At 55.3% G+C, this 11,004-nt stretch overlaps 2 protein-coding genes across 2 annotated transcripts; both read right to left on the reverse strand.

The window, feature by feature from the left end:
• Positions 1 to 2,357: 2,357 nt before the first annotated feature.
• On the reverse strand, positions 2,358 to 2,687 carry LOC140254011 (beta-keratin-related protein). Its single transcript, XM_072340183.1, has one exon. It carries the CDS (start codon positions 2,685 to 2,687, stop codon positions 2,358 to 2,360), a length of 330 nt encoding a protein of 109 aa, XP_072196284.1.
• Positions 2,688 to 8,809: 6,122 nt separating this feature from the next.
• LOC140254012 (beta-keratin-related protein) lies at positions 8,810 to 9,139 on the reverse strand. The gene has a single exon (XM_072340184.1). It carries the CDS (start codon positions 9,137 to 9,139, stop codon positions 8,810 to 8,812), a length of 330 nt encoding a protein of 109 aa, XP_072196285.1.
• Between the last annotated feature and the right edge of the window lie 1,865 nt (positions 9,140 to 11,004).

Consider the following 11,004-nt stretch of genomic DNA (forward strand, 5'->3'; position numbering starts at 1 on the left):
AGAAAGCAAGGCTGCATGCTTTTGCTGTTCACAGGCCTTTGTTTAGCGAGTGTCTCAAAATGCATTCAATTACTCCCTGTAACTCGAGTTCGCACTGCACTGCGCCCTCCCCATGCCCTGGTTTCAGTTCAGACAGAGTCAATTGCATGCCCGTGTTTGGCTGTTGCTGAGGGATGGGTGCATGCCCGGGGCCAGGCAGGGCCACTCCATGGGAAAGAGCTGTTCCCATCGTTTGCAACTGGAGTACTCAACAGTTTTCTTGCCTCGCTATCCCTGGCAAATGTAGGTAGGCCAATGCCCTCACAGCTGCAGTCAGACGGAGAAGCCTGTAATTCATCACAGAATCATAGAACCATTTGCGTTGGAAGGGACCTTTAAAGGTCATCTAGTCCAAGTCCACTGCAGTCAACGGGGACACCTAAAGCCCAGTCGGGTGCTCAGAGCCCCGTCCAGCCTGACCTCTAGCTTGCATTCTTTTACCATTAGTAGTACAGCTGTTCTCTCCCCTTATCTTAATTGGGTAGACCCTTCCATCTGCTTCTTTGTGCCAGCTGGGTGGTCGGTCACATAGTCCTGCCACAGTTTCTGCCATGTTGGTCTTTTGCCTGACCCCCGCGCAGCCACGCATGGCCCTGCCATCACGACAACTAAGTTGCGTCCAGTCAAGCCTGTCCGTAACACAGAGGGCTCCCTTGCCTTCTCTCCTTCCCTGCCCTCCGGTCATGAAAGCCATCCCATCTCGTCCCACCGAGGCCTACGACCTCGTAGTCCTGAGCCTGGGCTAAAAATTCCCGTTCCCCGCTGCGTATTTCTCACGACACGTGCATTTGTAGCGAGGCATTTAAGTTGGTCCCTTAATTAAATGGAGTTGTAACTCAGCCCAGTGATAGTTGCGGACGTCCATCTCAACACCAGAACCATCTGTCTTAAAGTGAGGGTGGTCACCGAATGGAAAGGAGGGCCCCGAGAAGCTGTGGACTTGACATCCTTTGAGGTACTGAAACCTGGCCGGACTGTGCCCCCACCAACCAGCTCAAGCTGACCTTGCTTCAGCAGCTGTCTCGGACTGATCAGTCTCAAGAGGTCCCTTCAAACCTCCACAGTTCCCTAACTCTGCGTTACTTCTGTTACTCTTTCTTTCTGCTCCGCTTCGTTAGTTTTTCTCCTGCACACATGCACAGACGTGTGCGCACCCACAAACGCACACACACGCACAATGTAAGTAAATGAATTAAAAAAAAAAAAAAAAAAGGAGTGATCCTCAGTCCTCAGAGCTGGGACCAGAAGTGCTTTCATGCTGATCTCTCCCAGACACCGTTCCCGTTTCAGCCACGCTCACGCCTTCTCAACCCGTAGGCTTGTGATTGTCCTGGGAACAGATGGAGCACCATGTTACTCGGCTTCCCCCGCCAGAGAGAACTTGGTCCTTTCCAACTAGCTTTGTCGAGCTCAGGAGTTTCTTCCTTGGTCAAACTGTCCCCTTTGTGGAGGAGACGGTGAAACGGACACAGTGTCTTTCTCTCTCCCAAAATGGAGTGCGGGAGAGTTTGCCTGTTTCACGCCTCCACTCCCGACTTTCCGTGTGTGACGGGACAGCTGGCTTGGGCCCTTGTGGATGGAGAAGGAGCTGGAAAGCTGCCTGTCTCGAGAACGGGTGAAATTCCTTGAGGAAAAAGGAGTTGGGAAGCTGTCTGTCTTGTGAACGGTCGGTATGGCTTGAGTTGACTTTCTGGCTTGTTAGAAAAACGTTTCCTACCAAAGTAGCCCGAGACTGCATGGGTTCTTACCAACCCAGGAGGATCTCCTGTCCCTGCAGCAGTTAAAGCAGCCCAGGAACATTCCGCAGAAAATGCCGTCTCCCTTCACACTTGGCTGCGTGGCTCCTGAGCGGTGCCAGTGAGCAATGATCGTCCTTCCCAGAGAGCTCTCAGCGTGAAATGATCTTATCTCCCCCTGCGAGGAATGGAAGACTCTGCACTCTCAAAGCCCAGAAGTACAGAGTCCCCCAGAGTTTTGCAAGGAGATGAAGTCTGTTGCATACTGGGCTGGCGGGGGCTGGGCAAGGAGGGAGAAGGAAAGGAGACTCATTTCCAAAGCTGATGCTCAATGTCTTTAATGGGAGAAGGAGAGGGACAGGCTACAGCTGAGAGCTTCAGCAGTGCCCTTTGGGCGTTCTGTAAAGCTCAGTGAAAGCGGAAGACCACGGAGAGTAAGCAGGGGAAAGAGGGCGGGCAATGAGCAGGAGACGTCGGTGGGAACTCGGCTCCTCTGCAGGCCGTGGCCATGCCGTCAGGGCTGGCTCCAGGGCTGCCTTCAAGACCCGCGGTGCTCATGCGCAGGCAGCTGATCCACGGGCTTTAGCAGAAGACATTGCCACGTCCCAGAGTCCCACAGAGCCCACGGCCCAGCCCTGACCACCCAAAGCCCCCCAGCCCCAGGGAGCCCCCAGCACCGACGGGCACACTGCCAGCGCTGAGAGAGCTCCCCACGGCAGCCGACGCTGTGGATCCCACGGCTGTGCTCTGAGGGAAGGAGCTGAGGATTGGGCCCGGCAGCGTCACCACGACCGGTGGGGGCTGGATCGCTACACTGGAGTCAGCACAACGAAGGACACACGGCTCGTTGCAGCTGTTGGCAAGCGGGGCTGGGCCGCAGGCGGCTGTCTGGCACGGGCCGTAGCACGACATGTCTGGCAGAGGACGGAGGTGACTCTGCAAGATGGAGGGGAGAGTGAGCTGAGGGCTCGAGCTGCCGCTGAGGGCTCGAGCTGCCGCTCAAGGCGCTCTGGTGTCACGAGCCAAGAGCTGAAGGCCCTGCCGTGGCTGCTGAGGGGGAGTGTGTGAGTATCTGGGTAGGCTGGGGATGGGTATTGGTGGGTAGGTTAGGGATGGCGGTCAGAGAGGGAAGCTCCTCCCGTCCAGCTGAAGCTCCTTTCCAGTCTGTCTTGTCCCTCCCCAGTGTGCCCAGCGGAGGCCCTCTTCAACTCGCCCTTGCTCCGTGATCAAGGGTCCACGTCCAGGCTGCAAGGGCGTTTCCCTCACAGCCCACAGCCATCATTCTAGTCAGCCTTGAAGGCTGGCCTGGAATTTTCATCTGTGAGAAGAGGCTCCTCCTCACACCACATCCTGAGAAAGGTATGAGGAACAGGACGCTAACTCTTTCCGGGGGGATGTGGGGTGTGTGTGTGGGGGGGGGGGGGGATGACTTTGTCCTCGCTGCTATCTCCTCGGTCGGGGGGGAAAGATGTTCTACGGTACAACAGAAAAGCATCACTCTCAGCATTACTCTGTGGAGGTCCTGCACTTGAGCCTTTCTTTCCAGTGGGTGGTTACCTATTCTTCCAGAAGCAAGACCTCAGCTAGTTTCCTCAACGGCTTTTCCCTGTAAAAAGAGCTCTCCTTCTGCTCCGACAGCTCTGCTGCTCTGCCCCCCTCACTCCCCCTGCTTCTTTCAGAAGGAGACAAGTGCAAGCAAAGCGCAACAGGGCTACTGAAGACAGAAGACACTGCGTACTAAGACACCTCTGGTGGAACTAGCTTTCCTGAGGAAATTCCAGGCCGCGCTAACAATGCAAAAGGTGCATTGCCGCCCTGGTGGGGTATGGTGGAGGAAGAGGCCAAGGCACTGGTTAGAAATTTCTGGCCGCACAGCCAGGGTCTTGAATGGCTTTCAAAGCAGCCCTGCAACGCCCCGCTTCAGATGAAAAAGCCACGCTCCCCAGCCGCCCTCCCCAGATACAGGCTGGCACGGTTGGTAGCCCCAGACCGTTTGTGGAGGACAAGGCAGGAAAAATGAATGCAGCCCCCTCCTTGGGAGGCATTCTGACCGGTGAGCAGACAGAAAGCAAGGAGATCGCAGACTTACCGGCTTCACAGAGGAGAGCAAGGCCCCAGCAGGGAATAGAGTAGCTGGGAGACGAGGCAACTATTTATGCTGCGCCTGATGGCCCCGAGGGAGCTGAAGTGTCAAAAACACAAAGCGCATTCAGAAAGGGTGATTTTGGCTTCCCAAGCTCTGCTGGCAGATGAAAGACATTCTTCCTTCACCTGAAATGCTTAGCTCCCTTGTCATGCTGCGTAAGGCTGAAGCAATCTGGTTGATGGCGGTTGTGTTTCTTCCTCAGGCCGACGCTCGCAAGAGGCCTCGTTGCCATTGCTGGTGAAGACCTGCAGAAGAATCAGGCCGTGCGCAGGTGCTGTGCGCTTCCTCCCCATCCCAGAGGTCACAGCTCCCAGTTGGTAGGGCTTTGCGTGCGGACCACTGCTGAAGGGATGGCACACGTGCCTTGCGCTGACAGGCTGAGCCTACCCTGAGCAAAAGTGGTGCCGGCGGGCTACGCAGGAGCTCCTAGCACAGGCAAGCCTCTACAGGGGACTCCGATGTCCGCGTGAGGGTGGAAGCTGATGTTCAACCCAGGCCCCCTGTGATCCGGTGAGAAACTTCATTGTGCGTATGCAGAGAGGGAAACTTTGAGACCATAGCTGGAGTGGGCCAGGCAGCTCCGCGGCGCGTCTCTGCTCCCCCCGGCCATGATGATGCACACAATTTCCTGACCTGCAAAGGCTTCCAGCTGTTTCCTTTATTTGGGTAAAGTCAGAGTGTTTTGTGTGGGAAGGGCACGGGCTGTGCCTTACCAAACTGGATTTACTCATTGCACGCCCGGGGAGAGGCTGGAGCACCAGGAGGCCCTGGTGAAGGAGGGAGGCTGCTGAGTCAGGCCTGGAAGCGGGCCACCGCCAAGTGGTTCTGCTTCAGCATTCTCTCGCCAGAACACACTGGCCTTGGGCCCTTTCCCTAGTCGCTTGTTTTCCCAGACGTGCGCCACGAGAACCTGGCTTCCTTTCTCTTGGCAGGGGACACAGAGGCGCAGGTAGTGCCTTTTAATTGCCAGGTGGCCCTCGCAGGCCCCCTGTGACTGACCAGGAGTTGCTGAGCCACTGTAAGGAGCCTCTGCTCTACCTCACTCTGAGTCATCCATCCGCACGTTAGCATCAGGGACGTTGAGGGAAAAGAGCTGAGACATGCTAAGGGCTCTAGGCACAACCTCACGTCCTTGTTCCTGCAGAAATGCAGCTTCTGTGCTGTCACAGCCATTAGCCTCTTGCCCGACCACTTGGCAATGCCTTGAAATGCTGTCATGCTGCCCCTTGGTGAAAGAGCAGGCAAAGGAGGATGGCAGAGACAGGCCCTGATGCCCCTACTCCCATCTCACTCAGCATATTTATGAAGGAAGGTGGCTAGAGAATGGTTGACTTCTGTTCCCGTGGTGCGTTGCTCTCCTTTCTTTGTCTAGCAAGCTAGTCTCCCCCCTGTAACAGTATCAGATGCTTTGCTGAAGTCTGGCAAAGCAACGTCCGCAGCCTTTTCCTAGCTCACCAGGAGCTAGGCCTTCTTATCCTAGGAGGTGCTGTGTCTAGTGAAGCAGGAGCTGCCTTGTGTAGAAAGGCGTGCTGACTGGGTGCGATCACGGGGTTGTCCTGGACGTGCTGTGTGATGGCACTCAAGACGATGTGCTCAGTGACCTTCCCTTGTACCAAGGTCAGAGTGAGGAGCCTGTAATTCCCCGGAGCCTTCTCCTTCACCAATTAGTTGATGGCATCCCATTGCCTAAGCCGCAATAAACTGGGCCCTCCTAGTTAACCAGGAGAGCTGTGAAAAGTGGCAAGTGGCTAGCCAGCAATTCCACCCTTACTTTCAGTAACCTTGAATGGATCCCACATGGCCCCATCAATTTATGTGTGTTCAAGCGGCATGAAGTAGGTCACTAACTACTTCCCCTTGGATTATAAAGGCTTGATTCGGCTTCCTGTCCATGTCTTCCAGCTCCACGGGGCTTGATGATGTGAGAATGATCAGTCTTACCTACAGAGACTGGTGTAGAGACATGATCAAATTGTGTATTTGAATATTTGATTGCAACTGCAAACATTCCATTTGAAAATTTGCTGACATGTCGCTGCCAGCGACGACAACCAGGGTGAACGGACGAGGAGACAGCTCCCAAAGCGCCTACGGCTAGGCGGACAGAATAACAGACTGACACTAATCTTGTGATATCCGTCTTCCTGCTTTATTATGTGGGACGAAGGAAAAAACCCACACCCCCACAGCAAGGTGACCATTCTTATAGTGCTAAACAAACGCAACGGAGCCCCGATTGGCTCCCCTTGGCACTGTGTCCTAGTTGGGATTGGTTGTTGCCAGACTTCCTCATTAACTCCCGTCAGGGTCGGTTCAAGTAGTCTCTTGGGATACTGGGTTGCTCAACTCCAGCTGCAGCCGATCACGGCCCGCTCAACTCCAGCTGCAGCCAATCACAGTCCTGCTCCATCAAAAACATCCCCACACAGACAATGTAATTATGTTGACTGAAAACGATGTATCAGCTGTTCCAAAAGTTGGACAATATTTTCAGCCGTCTGGAAACCACTTCTCAAATTGCTGTATCAGAACAGAAAGCAAGGCTGCATGCTTTTGCTGTTCACAGGCCTTTGTTTAGCGAGTGTCTCAAAATGCATTCAATTACTCCCTGTAACTCGAGTTCGCACTGCACTGCGCCCTCCCCATGCCCTGGTTTCAGTTCAGACAGAGTCAATTGCATGCCCGTGTTTGGCTGTTGCTGAGGGATGGGTGCATGCCCAGGGCCAGGCAGGGCCACTCCATGGGAAAGAGCTGTTCCCATCGTTTGCAACTGGAGTACTCAACAGTTTTCTTGCCTCGCTATCCCTGGCAAATGTAGGTAGGCCAATGCCCTCACAGCTGCAGTCAGACGGAGAAGCCTGTAATTCATCACAGAATCATAGAACCATTTGCGTTGGAAGGGACCTTTAAAGGTCATCTAGTCCAAGTCCACTGCAGTCAACGGGGACACCTAAAGCCCAGTCGGGTGCTCAGAGCCCCGTCCAGCCTGACCTCTAGCTTGCATTCTTTTACCATTAGTAGTACAGCTGTTCTCTCCCCTTATCTTAATTGGGTAGACCCTTCCATCTGCTTCTTCGTGCCAGCTGGGTGGTCGGTCACATAGTCCTGCCACAGTTTCTGCCATGTTGGTCTTTTGCCTGACCCCCGCGCAGCCACGCATGGCCCTGCCATCACGACAACTAAGTTGCGTCCAGTCAAGCCTGTCCGTAACACAGAGGGCTCCCTTGCCTTCTCTCCTTCCCTGCCCTCCGGTCATGAAAGCCATCCCATCTCGTCCCACCGAGGCCTACGACCTCGTAGTCCTGAGCCTGGGCTAAAAATTCCCGTTCCCCGCTGCGTATTTCTCACGACACGTGCATTTGTAGCGAGGCATTTAAGTTGGTCCCTTAATTAAATGGAGTTGTAACTCAGCCCAGTGATAGTTGCGGACATCCATCTCAACACCAGAACCATCTGTCTTAAAGTGAGGGTGGTCACCGAATGGAAAGGAGGGCCCCGAGAAGCTGTAAACTTGACATCCTTTGAGGTACTGAAACCTGGCCGGACTGTGCCCCCACCAACCAGCTCAAGCTGACCTTGCTTCAGCAGCTGTCTCGGACTGATCAGTCTCAAGAGGTCCCTTCAAACCTCCACAGTTCCCTAACTCTGCGTTACTTCTGTTACTCTTTCTTTCTGCTCCGCTTCGTTAGTTTTTCTCCTGCACACATGCACAGACGTGTGCGCACCCACAAACGCACACACACGCACAATGTAAGTAAATGAATTAAAAAAAAAAAAAAAAAGGAGTGATCCTCAGTCCTCAGAGCTGGGACCAGAAGCGCTTTCATGCTGATCTCTCCCAGACACTGTTCCCGTTTCAGCCACGCTCACGCCTTCTCAACCCGTAGGCTTGTGATTGTCCTGGGAACAGATGGAGCACCATGTTACTCGGCTTCCCCCGCCAGAGAGAACTTGGTCCTTTCCAACTAGCTTTGTCGAGCTCAGGAGTTTCTTCCTTGGTCAAACTGTCCCCTTTGTGGAGGAGACGGTTAAACGGACACAGTGTCTTTCTCTCTCCCAAAATGGAGTGCGGGAGAGTTTGCCTGTTTCACGCCTCCACTCCCGACTTTCCGTGTGTGACGGGACAGCTGGCTTGGGCCCTTGTGGATGGAGAAGGAGCTGGAAAGCTGCCTGTCTCGAGAACGGGTGAAATTCCTTGAGGAAAAAGGAGTTGGGAAGCTGTCTGTCTTGTGAACGGTCGGTATGGCTTGAGTTGACTTTCTGGCTTGTTAGAAAAACGTTTCCTACCAAAGTAGCCCGAGACTGCATGGGTTCTTACCAACCCAGGAGGATCTCCTGTCCCTGCAGCAGTTAAAGCAGCCCAGGAACATTCCGCAGAAAATGCCGTCTCCCTTCACACTTGGCTGCGTGGCTCCTGAGCGGTGCCAGTGAGCAATGATCGTCCTTCCCAGAGAGCTCTCAGCGTGAAATGATCTTATCTCCCCCTGCGAGGAATGGAAGACTCTGCACTCTCAAAGCCCAGAAGTACAGAGTCCCCCAGAGTTTTGCAAGGAGATGAAGTCTGTTGCATACTGGGCTGGCGGGGGCTGGGCAAGGAGGGAGAAGGAAAGGAGACTCATTTCCAAAGCTGATGCTCAATGTCTTTAATGGGAGAAGGAGAGGGACAGGCTACAGCTGAGAGTTTCAGCAGTGCCCTTTGGGCGTTCTGTAAAGCTCAGTGAAAGCGGAAGACCACGGAGAGTAAGCAGGGGAAAGAGGGCGGGCAATGAGCAGGAGACGTCGGTGGGAACTCGGCTCCTCTGCAGGCCGTGGCCATGCCGTCAGGGCTGGCTCCAGGGCTGCCTTCAAGACCCGCGGTGCTCATGCGCAGGCAGCTGATCCACGGGCTTTAGCAGAAGACATTGCCACGTCCCAGAGTCCCACAGAGCCCACGGCCCAGCCCTGACCACCCAAAGCCCCCCAGCCCCAGGGAGCCCCCAGCACCGACGGGCACACTGCCAGCGCTGAGAGAGCTCCCCACGGCAGCCGACGCTGTGGATCCCACGGCTGTGCTCTGAGGGAAGGAGCTGAGGATTGGGCCCGGCAGCGTCACCACGACCGGTGGGGGCTGGATCGCTACACTGGAGTCGGCACAACGAAGGACACACGGCTCGTTGCAGCTGTTGGCAAGCGGGGCTGGGCCGCAGGCGGCTGTCTGGCACGGGCCGTAGCACGACATGTCTGGCGGAGGACGGAGGTGACTCTGCAAGATGGAGGGGAGAGTGAGCTGAGGGCTCGAGCTGCCGCTGAGGGCTCGAGCTGCCGCTCAAGGCGCTCTGGTGTCACGAGCCAAGAGCTGAAGGCCCTGTCGTGGCTGCTGACGGGGAGTGTGTGAGTATCTGGGTAGGCTGGGGATGGGTATTGGTGGGTAGGTTAGGGATGGCGGTCAGAGAGGGAAGCTCCTCCCGTCCAGCTGAAGCTCCTTTCCAGTCTGTCTTGTCCCTCCCCAGTGTGCCCAGCGGAGGCCCTCTCCAACTCGCCCTTGCTCCGTGATCAAGGGTCCACGTCCAGGCTGCAAGGGCGTTTCCCTCACAGCCCACAGCCATCATTCTAGTCAGCCTTGAAGGCTGGCCTGGAATTTTCATCTGTGAGAAGAGGCTCCTCCTCACACCACATCCTGAGAAAGGTATGAGGAACAGGACGCTAACTCTTTCCGGGGGGATGTGGGGTGTGTGTGTGGGGGGGGGGGGGATGACTTTGTCCTCGCTGCTATCTCCTCGGTCGGGGGGGAAAGATGTTCTACGGTACAACAGAAAAGCATCACTCTCAGCATTACTCTGTGGAGGTCCTGCACTTGAGCCTTTCTTTCCAGTGGGTGGTTACCTATTCTTCCAGAAGCAAGACCTCAGCTAGTTTCCTCAACGGCTTTTCCCTGTAAAAAGAGCTCTCCTTCTGCTCCGACAGCTCTGCTGCTCTGCCCCCCTCACTCCCCCTGCTTCTTTCAGAAGGAGACAAGTGCAAGCAAAGCGCAACAGGGCTACTGAAGACAGAAGACACTGCGTACTAAGACACCTCTGGTGGAACTAGCTTTCCTGAGGAAATTCCAGGCCGCGCTAACAATGCAAAAGGTGCATTGCCGCCCTGGTGGGGTATGGTGGAGGAAGAGGCCAAGGCACTGGTTAGAAATTTCTGGCCGCACAGCCAGGGTCTTGAATGGCTTTCAAAGCAGCCCTGCAACGCCCCGCTTCAGATGAAAAAGCCATGCTCCCCAACCGCCCTCCCCAGATACAGGCTGGCACGGTTGGTAGCCCCAGACCGTTTGTGGAGGACAAGGCAGGAAAAATGAATGCAGCCCCCTCCTTGGGAGGCATTCTGACCGGTGAGCAGACAGAAAGCAAGGAGATCGCAGACTTACCGGCTTCACAGAGGAGAGCAAGGCCCCAGCAGGGAATAGAGTAGCTGGGAGACGAGGCAACTATTTATGCTGCGCCTGATGGCCCCGAGGGAGCTGAAGTGTCAAAAACACAAAGCGCATTCAGAAAGGGTGATTTTGGCTTCCCAAGCTCTGCTGGCAGATGAAAGACATTCTTCCTTCACCTGAAATGCTTAGCTCCCTTGTCATGCTGCGTAAGGCTGAAGCAATCTGGTTGATGGCGGTTGTGTTTCTTCCTCAGGCCGACGCTCGCAAGAGGCCTCGTTGCCATTGCTGGTGAAGACCTGCAGAAGAATCAGGCCGTGCGCAGGTGCTGTGCGCTTCCTCCCCATCCCAGAGGTCACAGCTCCCAGTTGGTAGGGCTTTGCGTGCGGACCACTGCTGAAGGGATGGCACACGTGCCTTGCGCTGACAGGCTGAGCCTACCCTGAGCAAAAGTGGTGCCGGCGGGCTACGCAGGAGCTCCTAGCACAGGCAAGCCTCTACAGGGGACTCCGATGTCCGCGTGAGGGTGGAAGCTGATGTTCAACCCAGGCCCCCTGTGATCCGGTGAGAAACTTCATTGTGCGTATGCAGAGAGGGAAACTTTGAGACCATAGCTGGAGTGGGCCAGGCAGCTCCGCGGCGCGTCTCTGCTCCCCCCGGCCATGATGATGCACACAATTTCCTGA

Source organism: Excalfactoria chinensis, chromosome 6 (genome assembly GCF_039878825.1).
Source record: "Excalfactoria chinensis isolate bCotChi1 chromosome 6, bCotChi1.hap2, whole genome shotgun sequence".
NCBI lineage: Eukaryota > Metazoa > Chordata > Aves > Galliformes > Phasianidae > Excalfactoria > Excalfactoria chinensis.